The sequence below is a fragment of the Teleopsis dalmanni genome, chromosome 2 (genome assembly GCF_002237135.1).
Source record: "Teleopsis dalmanni isolate 2A chromosome 2, ASM223713v2, whole genome shotgun sequence".
NCBI classification, from domain to species: domain Eukaryota; kingdom Metazoa; phylum Arthropoda; class Insecta; order Diptera; family Diopsidae; genus Teleopsis; species Teleopsis dalmanni.
The window spans coordinates 204953099-204966566 of record NC_051847.1 but is presented as its reverse complement, the minus strand read 5'-3'; the positions used below and the strand labels follow the sequence as shown (position 1 = coordinate 204966566).

General features: G+C 31.7%; 1 protein-coding gene across 1 annotated transcript; it reads right to left on the bottom strand.

Moving 5' to 3' along the window:
- Window positions 1–1064: 1064 nt before the first annotated feature.
- LOC119676610 (adhesion G-protein coupled receptor G6-like) lies at window positions 1065–4541 on the bottom strand. The gene is made up of 4 exons (XM_038087854.1): window positions 3203–4541; window positions 2380–3142; window positions 2179–2322; window positions 1065–1188 (listed from the first exon to the last, which is right to left on the bottom strand). The coding sequence occupies exons 1-4, from the start codon at window positions 4539–4541 to the stop codon at window positions 1065–1067; spliced, it is 2370 nt and encodes a 789-aa protein (XP_037943782.1).
- Between the last annotated feature and the right edge of the window lie 8927 nt (window positions 4542–13468).

Genomic DNA, 13468 nt, shown 5'->3' with positions numbered 1-13468 from the left:
TGCACATATTCAAGTACCGTCACTTTATCAATAGCCACACCGGCATATATTCAATCTTTATTTATAAAACTGATATTGAGACAACTTTGGAAGAATTTAATTCTACACTAATATTGGTAAATAAACAGGCTACGTCTATCGCTAGGTTCAACAAGTCACTGGGAAATGTGGTAATAATTCCACTACAATTAAACATTTAGTAAAAACGAAAATACGATTAAGACGAGTATGAGACAGATTTAGATCGCCAATGTCACAATTCAGTTACGATATAAGCTTGATATTTTTTAGACAAAAATATTCTAGATTTCTGCTATTCTATTCAATAGTGCTGATGCTAAAAGAAAGACTAAACCTGCACTAGAAGAAGATATGGATAGCACTATTAAGTTAATTCAATGTGGATTCAAACTATTTGCGAGCTTCACTGTAACCTTTGACTTTGATATATGAACTTATCAGATTTTATAGTAAGGAAATCCAGCAGGTTGTAAAAACTAAATTTAATATTTTGAGATCTGCAGATTATGACTTTATTTTAGCAAAAATAATATATTCAGTTAACCTAATTTTTCGTAGACAGTTGAAATGTATAACTAATAATCATAATACTAAGACCTGGTAAGAATCCTATATTGGCTATATTACATAGACCTATAAGTCTTCTTTAAACTCTGCTAAAGTTATTTGAGAAAACACTTCCGTAAAAGCTTTCTCGTTACCTACATTTAAACAATATAATTTCCCAACAACAATTTAGATTTTGATTAGATTATGTTATTGTAAAGCCAGCGAATTGCCTTACAAACAAAATGCGTACAGCTTTCGAAGACAAAATATAGTGCTTTGGAATTATACTTGATGGAGTTTAAGCATTTTACAAAGTATGGCATAAAGTCCTAATTTACAACATTAAATTATTATAAGATATATAGTTCGTATTCAAGAAGTGAGGAAAACTCCACAAAAGCCTCAAAACCTCTGTTACTTTTGACCTTAGAACAGTGTTCTGGAGCAAGTACTATAAGTTTTATTTCCTTCAGACTTATAAAATAACGTTCAGGTTAAGACTTCCACATCATGACATAGCCATTATACGCTCTTGCCTCAACGTACATCTCAACCTTATCAAAACCCGTTATTAAAACTGGCAAGATCTGTGTTCTTAAATTATCTTTAATGGTACCACTATAATGAAAGCGAATATTTTTTCTTAACACTACCAGCTAAAATTATAAAAAATTCATTGGTTAGTTTACAACAATTCAAAGAGCTATAGAAATTTTAGAATATAAAATACTTCTACACATCGTTTTAGTCAAGCTTATCCAGTTTAATGGATGATTCCTTTTTATGTTTTAGTTACACATATTGAAGTTATATGATAATAATACAGGAAAAGACCTGTGGCATGTCATGCTGAGTTATTCTGGAAAGACGAACATGATGTTACTGTTATCCGTAGTCTTTTAAATAAAATATTGTGCGGTATAGAAAATCCCTTTTACTAGTTATGAAAAACTGTTTTCCATCGTGATGTAGGCATATCAACTATCAACAACGTGACGAAAAAATTCTCCATTCCTCATTTGTTAATTCCAAGCGAATGCTTTATATAGACGGCTAACACGAAAAACGGTGGTAGACCTAGTGGAGAGGGAGAATTAGAAATGATTTACATGTTTTATGAAAATGCATATCAAATAAAAATGTCGTCAACTAAATTGTTCAACTAAACTGATTGATTAAAACCCCTCTTTTTATATAAAAATTGCAATAATTAAAACACTCTACGTATTGTTTGAGTTTTCTTACAACAAATTTTGTAGGCTTATAAAGTAAAAAAGTGATTAAGAGTTTGATATGATTAAAAATAAAAAAATATATTTAATAAAAATTGTATATGAAATTACATACAAAAACGTTAATACCATAAATTACTTCTTCCACTTAAAATTAATTTGTTCATTTAATTCTGTTGATTATCACTCGTAGTGCCGGTGGTATTCGTACTGATAGACTGTAGTTCGGTTGACTACACAACCTTCTTCGGTTTTCTATCTATTTTTTAACATGAGATTTAACCAGCCATTTCTTGTCACTTCGTCCAATAAAATAAAATAAATAAATAGAATGAAGCCTTGAATTGTTGCTGTCAAACAGAAGAGATAAGCAAACACAATGCCGGCCTTCATGAATGTTAATATCCCAAATATCCATGAGAGTCCTAGCAGAAAGAAAAGTAAAACGGATAAACGTATTTGCTTCACGACCATTTTACGTTCCTGTCGCTGTAACGTTTGATTAAGTGAGTGTGAAATGCTATAGAAAATATAAAAGAAAATAATTAAATTCGTCAAGACAATCAAAGAAACAAGCAGTATGACGCGAAAGTGCAGGCCAAATCCAGATGGATAACATACACCGCTGTCCGTTCGCAATTGATACGCTGTTGGTACATACGAATGCGGATCAATGCATAAGAACAGGAGTGTGGTAAAAAGTGGCGAACCCCAGGCAGCAAATGCTGATTTTAAAATGTAATGGCGAGGACGTTCGATGCCAATCACCGTAACGTAACGTTGAAATTGCAGAAAAGCAATTAATAACATCCATAAGAACAACACCAAAGTTGAGTACTCCATTAAAGCACCGAGTACCATACAAATAGTGTAGCTGCCCTCCCTGACCACCTCTTTAGCCATGTCATCGGTATTCACAAAAATGAAAAGCACCATTTGAAGAGTTAAAGCAGCGCACAAATTAAGCAAGACTTTGGTTGAATCCAATTTGCGCCAACTTTTGAAGAGCGCTGCAGTTAACCAAATACCCAATAAACCTAGTAATGACAATGTACAGCCTACCAGTGTTATTATATCCAAGGCACGCTGATTGGCAGGGGTTATAAGCACTCCACCGTTCAAGTCATGTAGCCTATAGCTGCCACCAAGCAAATATGAAAAGGAAGTTAGATTATTTGTTCCACACAAAATAACAGTTTTATCCTGCGTTTGCTTCACAATGCCTTGACTAACCCAAGTTGAATAATTCCAGTAACCACAATTGGAGCTTATGTTTGAGCTAGTAGCAGTACCATAATTTTCATTACGTAACATAAAGGGTAAGTATTCCGGAAAGGTGACTAAATGAAATTAAAAAGATTGATATTGAATAATTTAGAGAGAAACTAGACCAAAGTTACCTGAATAACCCGGAATGGAGATAGACAATATTTTACTGAATGGCTTTTGTGTCTGCACTTCACTTTGTTCCACAAAAAGTGAATCATTCGTATATATCTTCAATACTATTGTAGCCGTCTTATTTGGGTGCAGGATGTTTGTACGTAAGTATTTCCAGAGCGATAAAGGCACAAATGTTGCCACCTGTAGTCCGGTCTCATTCATCAATTCATTTGCTGATTCATTCAAATAGACAAATCGAAAACGAAATTTTCCGATAGTGGTATGCATTAGAATGGTTGGCGGCACATTTGGGTGCACTGAGGTGCTATAATTATAAATGGCCACACCCGAAATATTGGCACAACTAGGGTTTATGTGAATAACAGTGATATTCGTTGAGATTTGTGCAAGCACACCAATATGTGCTCGATCAATAGTCTCCACATGATGAGCGATGTTTGTGCTGTTGGTGGCTGTTGTGTTTGTTGCTACTATACCACAACGACTAGTTGGTACAAGTTCTGAGGACACGCTATCCATATACCTTTCAAAAGTTTCCAATAGCTCATTAGTAGAATTTAATTCAGCAGTTTGACGCAGTATACTTGGATCTTTCGTCATGATGGTATTGCATATGCTGATCACGTCATCAGTTAACTCAGCATCGGCTCCTTCTGCTGATACTGCCTGCAGTATTTTATTTGTGAAATGCACATCAGCTGGCAATATTTTATAATCCGGTTGCTCTAGCAATATATTGACATTTTCAGTAACTTCTTTCCGGCCGACTTTTCCTTTATGTAAGCGTTTATTTTCCAAAATTTCATTATGCAAAGTGTTTAGTTCCGTGCTTATGATTTTTTCACTTGTATTTCGCAGACACGCACTGCTTGAATCCCAGTTCACATGACTATCCCATTCTGCAATATCTGTACTATTATTGTATAAACATTTCAGTGTGAGGGGCATGCCGTTCTCTCTCAAACACAAATCATGTAAGGTGACTTCTTCTCCAATTTTACCGCGCTTCCAAGTATTCGACATTTCTTGTACTCTACCGCCTCTCATAAGGTAATTATGTCGAAATTCTTTGGGTTCACAAAACAATGACGAAGTATTCTTTTTATGATTATTTTCAGTTATTAGTACAGGAGGTTCAGGAGGTTCAGTTTCCATTGGAAATTGACCCCAATAATACTTTCTTCTTAATGGCTCAATTTGCTCTTCTTTGCTTTCTCTCGACTCTGGAGTTTCGTTAAAGTCTGTAATGTTATAGTCTTGCATTTCCCGAATTGGTACTTTGCGACCACTTGTGAAAGCAATCACTGCAAACAATATTAGTATCCGCAACTTCATTTTTCAAGCACTATCTTAAGTTTTTCGGTTGGCTCTAAAAATGTGTATCTTTATAAGTGTGTAATCAATCTTTTATAAATTCACTTTTGTTTAAGTTTATTTTTGGCTTTAAGGTATTATCGTTTTTTGTATTAATCTGATTTTTGTAAATTGTCTACTCGGCACTTATAACCAAGACGTGCAATGCGAGGCGTCCACGCTCGTTACTAGAATTGAACTAATCACTAATTTTCATATGAACTAATAATTTTATGCTAAAGCATTTGTCCTCAAATATGTTTATAATATATTTAAAAATCTTTCCTTACATTTCTTGTAAATTCCAGATAAAATAATAAAAATTTCTTGATAAGTTTTTCAATTTTTTACACGTATGACTAAGTCATCACCCAGTCACCCAGTTTTGTCGTTCAAATGAAAATAAAATATAAAAAATATAGAAATATAAAAATAAATATAAATACATACGTCATATATATGTAATCTAAAAAACCAATTTAGTAGCAAGTACGATTATGTATTTAAAAATCAACTGAAACCGGTTTCTAATTGTAATTTATTTCCGCAATCTAGACATAGTTCTTTTCTAGGCAGCATTGCTTATGTTTGATAAAACAAAATATCACCTAGTATGGCTGATGATTGGTGTCAGGGATGTTACCTATAGTCCAAAAATGAGATTATAACTGTATCAATTTATGTATATTTTTATCAATTTTTTATTTTTCTAAAAATGGAAATATCGAAAATAATGCTATGTTTTTTGTCTTGTCTCATATCTCTTGGTTGTGGTGAATGTAAGGATAAGTATTGAATATAGAGTAACACCTTTACTGAAATAGAGGATACCTTTAATATTATACTTAAATGAAAAGAATTGATTAAACGCATATCTTTTATTTTTTCACACCTAATATTATATTATATATTGTATAATGATATTAATTTTTACAAATATAGTTTGTTTGAGATCGTTATGCTACTGATGCAATGTCTTGCTTTCACATAGAATTTGAAAGGAAGTTGGAATTTGAAAGGCTTAGATCTTTTTAGATAGCAATATTCAAGATTTTTGCCATATTATGAGGGCGAACTAGGAAAACAACTTGTTAATTATATTGTTATTTCTGACTTTAATGAATCACGAAAAATCTTTAATGTCTATAGTCGCGATATGGTACAGACATTTTAGAAAAGGAGATTTCAGATATGCACCTTTTGGTGGTTACCAGAAAGCGACAGAGTAGATGGATAACGCTTTCTTCTTCCACTTTTGACCAGCAGCTATGAAAATCGTTTAAGGGAGCCTTTAATTAACTGCTATATAGACTGAACAATGAACTATGAAATACTTTCGTAATTTGATATTTAAATAAAATTGCAGTACAAAATAAACTTATATTCATATTGAAAAACTAACACAATTACATAAATCAGTTCAAATTTAGATTTAGATACTTGCCATAAAAACTTCCTATTCAGCCTATTCAGACATATTTTTTCGTTTAAAATTTTGTTCTTTTCCTGATGTATATATTTTAAAAACTTTGCGATGAAACTGGGATTGTTTGGTTCAGATTCCGATGTAGATGGTAATTTAATGTTTTGTTTTTCTTAGAGAAATTTTTTTATTTTTTAATATATTTGTTACCAATTTAGAATTAGAAGAGAATATCTTTTATCTGTATTTGCTATAGAAGAGAAAATTTGTGGTCAAGATAAAGTTATCTTACAACCCCAGATTCATCTTATTATATATTATATATATCCAAATTGAAATTCCCACTAACTTTAATGGCTAACATATTCTATTAATATAATATAATGTATTATTACTATGTATTACAATTTGTATACGTTACTATATATGATATTATAAAAAATTATTATAAGTTCTTTGTCACTAGATGATATTGACACTCTTATATTTGGTAGCATTAATCCATTTATATCCAATTGAATATTTGAAAGGTGACATAACAGGCTGCCGTTTTTGTAAAGACAATTGTGTTATTCCTCATTTAAAAAGTTATATTGATTTGAACATAGGTGAAATATCTGAAGAAAATAGCCATGTGATAATGATGTGATAAATTTGTGCGGTTTGTGGTTGGAATGCTGTGAATGTATACACTTATAAATAAACAAGTGACTTGCTTAATTTCTTACCGAAAGTTTCGATGTCAAAGATGCACGGAACTCTGGTTGGCTAATCACTAATAAATTCAATCAAATTTCGCAACTAGTGGAGCAAGATTGACATGTTAAATGTTACAAAATAGTGGAGGCATGAATGATCAACCACACGATATAATCTTTTATAATTATTTAAGTAAGTAACCATTTGTAAGGAATTTTAAAGTAGACGACCATATAGGTATGTAAACATAGATTACAGATTGCTTTGTTTGAAGGTCACTAGTCAAGAGCAAAATAAATATTGTTTAGTTTGTTGAAAGAACCGGCATTTTGTTTCAAACCTTGTAGCGCACTGATGTGTTTCTACGTTAAGAAATAATTAATTGAAGAAATTTACTTCATGAGAACTTACAGAGTTTATAACCAAACGAAAGTTAATAACTTAAGAACTTAAAAAGCGTTGATTGGAAAAGAACCCTCTTTACACGAAAGATTGCATTCAAAAACCGTTTAATTCGAAAGCTTTTGAAAAGTTTAGAGCTTGCGCGGCCTCAGTTAGGAATTTTTGGTTGAATGTTTTTAAAGATGTGATCGTGTTTTTATCTTGATTTGGTTTTTATGTTCATACATATGCAGCACCTATGCATAACCATGGCTGAACACTTTATTATCTTTGACAAATACGATATTATAATATAGACGTTGAAATTCGTCCTCATATTATAGAACGAAATAGTTTGAGGATTCATTGTAGCACAAATGTTGCGGGAAATAGTTCAACTTTAATTGTTAACTCTTTAAATAAAATGACACAATATATAAATAAAATAATTCATGTCATATGTACAAATAACCAATCATGCATGCTTGCATACAAGTAAACGATAATAAATAAATAATTTTCTGTATTAACATGTGTTTGTTCGTTTAGATATGTACGTACATGTCATGCACATAATTATATCACTTTTGTTAAGATAAGTGTGAAATAAGTGGTTCAATTCTGATTTCAATTTTAAGTTGGATTTATTTTTTATAATCAATTTCTACTGCTTTAAAATAACTGTAGACTGATGGACTTATTATAGTACAACCACAGACAAATAATATACAGATTGTGAATGCAGAACAAAAAAATTACTCCCTTTGATTTCATGGTAGCCAGCTCGAGTAGCCAGCTAAAAGCACAATCAGTTTTGAATTGTAGAACAATTATTTGTATATTAAAATATAAAACATAAAAAGATATTTAACAACATGGTGTTTATTAACATACTTCATAATATCATGGTTAGTACAGGTCATAGTACTGTCTTCACTGCCATACATATTAATATCATTTGCGCTAATAACAACTATGGTTCGGCTACTGCCGGTGTTTACTCGCCTCATAATAGGCAAAACTCATATCAAAATATATGAGACTAGTATAAAATTTCATCAAAAATCAAATTTATAATAATTTGGAAAAAGTTGTGCATTGCATGCACACAAAGTCAATCATATATTTTAGAAAAAATGTATACAAAAAGCAAAGACTATTTCTTTGAATTTGTGTGTTTGTGTGTCCATTCAACACTAATCGCTTCTTTGTGTTTAACTACTATTGAACGCCCTTTCCTCTCTATTTCCTCTTAAGCCAAAAGAAACAAAATTGTGTAAATATAGAAACAAAAAATTGCACTTCACTGATTGCCCTTTCGTCTTGATGCAGCAAAACTATGGAAGCATAAGTTTGCAAAATAGAAAATTGTCAACATATAAATCACACAAGCACCCAAACTAGCAATATGAATAGAAAATATAGCAACAATTTCTATACTATATCACACACCTTCTCATATGCACATTCAACAGCTCTTTATCGTGTTTTGAACACTTAAGATGATTGTGTTATACACAGCTTTGGTTTGTCTTAATTGTTCTACAATTCAAAGTTGATTGTGCTTTTAGCTGGCCACTCGAGCTGGCTACCATGAAATCAAAGGGAGTAATTTTTTTGTTCTGCATTCGCAATCTGTGTATTATTTGTTTGTGGTACAACCAACTATTGTAGTTATATTTTCAGTCTTCACCGTTTAGTTGACAAAAATATTCTAACTTAAAACGCTCAAAAATTAAAGCTTTTTACAGCTTTTAAACGAAGTTTAACGTTGTTGTATTAATACGGTCTTTGATGACTTCATAATTACGTGCTCATAATAACATTACATTTGACTTTTTCTAATAATACTGTCTTTAAAAAACACTCCAAAAAATTATGGTCTTTGCGTTTTTTTAACATTACCGCAAAGACGATGTATAATATAGATATGAAATGTCCTTGTTAAAAATTGTTCTAAAAGTTTTGATTTAAAACGAGCTGATGGCCGTCTGATATTCAGCAACAATGTTGCTCAGGGAAATATTGCTTGAAATAATCTTGCTAAACATATGCATATTATATTTACTGATGGAAATTGTTGCCAATTTTTGATACAAATTCAAGAAAAGAAATGTTTACTTAATTTGGCTGCAAGAGACTAAGTGACTGCATGACATTTTTATATGTATTAGTTTATGTAAATAAATCACATAAAAAGCTTTATTATTGTACATTGTTGCTTTTCTACTCCGAAAAAAATCAAATATCTGCACCTGTCTCTGAAATAAAAATGCATAATAATATTTATCATATTTAATTATAATCTTTATTAATATGTACAAAATAATTTTTCTATTATGTTAAAATTATTTTTATAAATTATATTTCTTACACTAACATCTATCTTAACAGTATATTCTTACAACAAAAAATTAATGAATCTTATTTATTAAACACAGCAGGTATACACAACACAGGTATCCGTTATTGGTGCAATATTCGCAGTCTTTCCTTCTGAACGCTTTTATTTGTTTCTTGGCAAAACTTTTCAATTTTGCATTTGCAAGCGGCTCGGATTAATACCATAAGAAAATGTTTTTACAAAAGTAAATCTGTGTTCATAACATGAATGTTCTGAATTGTAGCAATATGGATCATCAAGAATACAAAAATTTATTATAAACTGTAAGATTCCGTCTCTATAACAGTTGGTATCAAATTGTTTGTCAAAAGTTTTTAGGTGCTCGACTTTACCTCGTTCCTTCTTACATTACTTCTATAACTGGCGTTGCCACCCTTACATTCGGCCATCCTAATTGTCATCTAACTCAGATGACGACATTAATTCATAATCCGATTCTTCAGTTATTCACCGCTTCATGTTATTTGCACTTGTTGATGTGATGTTCGGTCCTTCAAAATGCCCGCTTTGTTGACTACATATCTGTTATTTCTCCTAACCGCACTAACTGTATATGGTCTAGGAAATTCGCTCGATAGCTTTTTACCAGTTTTAAATTGCACCCTCTTAATTGCGACTAAGTCACCAAGATCATATTTTGTCGCTTCTTTATGCGTTTTGTCGAACTGCTGTTTCTGTTGCTGCTGCGCCTTTGAAATCTGCTGTTTGGCTTCATCACGCAAGTGTCTTCTTTCTTCGTCAAACCTCTGCAGAAATTCCTTTCTTATAACTGCAATGATTTTATTTGTATCTGTATTCATTCGAATGCCAAACGTCAACTCAAATGGCGACCTATTACGTAAACTATGTATATTTGAATTGACTGCGCCTACATGTTTATACCACTTGGATGTATCCTCAGTGGAGAGTTTTGCTAACGCTGACAGAATTGTTCTGTTTACATGTTCTACCTGTCCATTGCCTCTCGGTACCGCTGTTGTAATCAGAATATGTTCGACGCCGATACTTTTACAAAACGTTTCAAAAATTTGTGAAGTAAATGCTGGACCTTTGTCGCTAATGATTCTGGCTGGATTGCCGAAAGTATTAGAACAAACTGTCAACTTTGACACAACTTCTTCTGCATTGGTAGACTTTGTTGTAAATAGCCATATAAATTTGGAAAAAGCGTCCACCATAACTAAAATATACTTATACATTTTACTAGTCGCGTCCATTGGACCGAGATGGTCGATATGCAACATATGCAATGGAGTGTCCAATGACGTTCAATAGACCTTCTTTTTTACCAAATTTCTAATTGTGTATAATACACTTTATATAGTTGTTTATAACTTTCGCACAGTTTTTCGGTGTAGTTTGTGTAGTGGAATCTACTTCTCTAACAAATGCTGGTTTGGCATCCAGGTCCGGGTTTACAAAGTTTTCTGTTTCAATCAAATTTTCAGTTGGTTCTAACATTTCAGTTTCTTCTAATGTGATTGTTTCCACTACTGCTTTTTGCTCTTTCAAATCATTTATAGTGCAATCAACTAAGTTATCTAGTTATCTACTATAGTGTCAACTATATCTGTAACAACTTTACTTTCATTGGCTTCCACTTTATTCTCTACTTCAGTTTTTACTTTTTCAACCTCATTCAAAATACCTTCATTTGTAATATTATTTGTTTGCTCTAATGCAGTTAATAGGACATCATCTACAATTTGCTTTGCGATTTTCTTTTCTGGCTCAGCAACAGTTTCTGCCGCTGCGGTAACTGTATTACTTCCATAAATATTGTTTTTCATTATGGATACGTCAGCACCTGTGTCTATAAGACAATTTAATTCCATATCATTAAACATAGTTTTTTTAAATCGATCGTTATATACAATGAGATTTACATTTTTTCCGACATATACTTATTCTTTAAACTCGTGCAATCTTTTGATATATGTCCAAATTTGTTGCACTTAAAGTACTTAGTTTCACTCTTACAGTCACTTTTCTTGTGCTCTTTTGTGCCACAATTAAAATAGAATTTCACACTTTTATCAACGTTCTTGTTTATTTATTTTTATTTATTTGTTCTGTACTTTGTTCATTTATATCTTCATAAATTTCATATAGTTCTCGTAGTTCTTTAAAGTTTTTTGCACTGTGTAATTGCTGTTTAGCACTTGCAGGAATCTTTAGCCCGTCAACAATGTACCGAATTATTGCTTTTTCTTCAATATCACTCATTTGCGCAATTTTTTTCATCTGCAACATATATTTATAAAATGTTTCGCTACTTTTCTTCTGCCTTTTTGTCAACATTTTATGTATTTCTGCACTGTCATAATTTCTTTTAAACTCTCCTACTAAGACCTATTGTTTATAATTATTCACATTTTCCGTTTCTAAGAATAACGAAGCTAAACCATTTCTTTTGAATTTATCACTTTTACTTTCGATCGCGTATCGTGCTCTCTTTTTGTGTCTGCTGAATGTTTCGTCTCTTCGTCTTTATCCATCCATCCACATTCACGAAAGCGCACTTTTCTTTTCTGTTATTTTTAGTTTCATTTTTTATTGAATGTTATTTCTCTTTTTACGTTTCACTGGTTGAGCCCCCAAATGTAAGATAGATTTATTGGTATAAGGAAAATGTAATTTATAATCAAAAATAATAAACTAAATATAATCAAATGTAATAAAATTCATAAACTCAAGGGAACGACTGCCACCGCACTATTTCTACCACTGTTAATATGCGACTTCTTCTTTACGACTGTCACTTTTCGACTGCTACTTTACGACTTCTGAATTCGACTGCCAAACCTCAACTCTCGACATTACCTCGTTCCTTCTTACATTACTTCTATAACTGGCGTTGCCACCCTTACATATATATCATTATCATTGCTATTGGAATCGAGTTAAATATTAGGAGAATGACAAAATTATGCATAAGATTTTTTTTGGACTACAGCTATAATTTTGATTCAATGCATTAATAACAAAAAAAAACAGCATTGCTTATTTTGATGCATGTTTATTATTTCATTTCATATCAATATTTTTTTTTTTTTTTTTTTTAAACAAACATTTATTTATTGTATCTTCTCTTAAAATGAGACTAACAATAAGTTGTAAAATCTTATAACTAATTACATAATGTTACAAATTTTTATTTTAATTATACATTGTATAAAATAAAATAAAATAAGTAAACCTTATATCACGAACCTCACTTAGATTAATGGGTTAAATTTCATTAGAGTGAATGTTAGGTGGTTTCTTAAGAAAGTGGTTCAACTTTAACAGATTACTAAAAAGAAAGGTGCGGTTTTTACTTCAAGCTGTTGAATATTAATTAACGGATGGACGGTCAGCTCTTTTTAGACGGGAAGTAATAGATAGAAGTGCGAGATTTCTTGCTAAGGGATTAACATGCTCTGTCAGCCTTTTATTGTATTTTTTTCTTATATTGTCAAATTCAGCTTTAACTAGGGGAATTTGTAGATCTCGGTGTATACTTTCATTCCTAATATACCATGGGGCACCAGTGATAATTCTTAGTATTTTTGACTGAGCTCTTTGTATAATTTCAATATTTGATGCACTAGCATTGCCAAATAGCTGGATACCATAAGTCTATATTGGTTTTATAATGCTGTCATACAAGAGTACTTTATACTCTAGGCACAGGAAAGATCTGCTATTAATGAGCCAATGCAACTTAGAGGCTTGAAGCTTCATCTGAATTTTTTTGGCTTCAATATGTTTGCACCAAGTTAGTCGTCTGTCTAGGTGGATACCTAAGTACGTTATATTATCTGCTTGTGGTATGGGAATGTTGTTTAGTAAAATTGTTGGAGATGTACTCCGATTTAAAGTAAAAATGACGTGTCTACATTTTAGTTCGTTAATTTTAATTCGCCATTTTGACAACCATTTCTCCACCCGATATAAGTGAGATTGAAGTTGGTTTGAAGCTAACACAGCGTTTTTGTTTCGGCATAAAATTGCCGTATC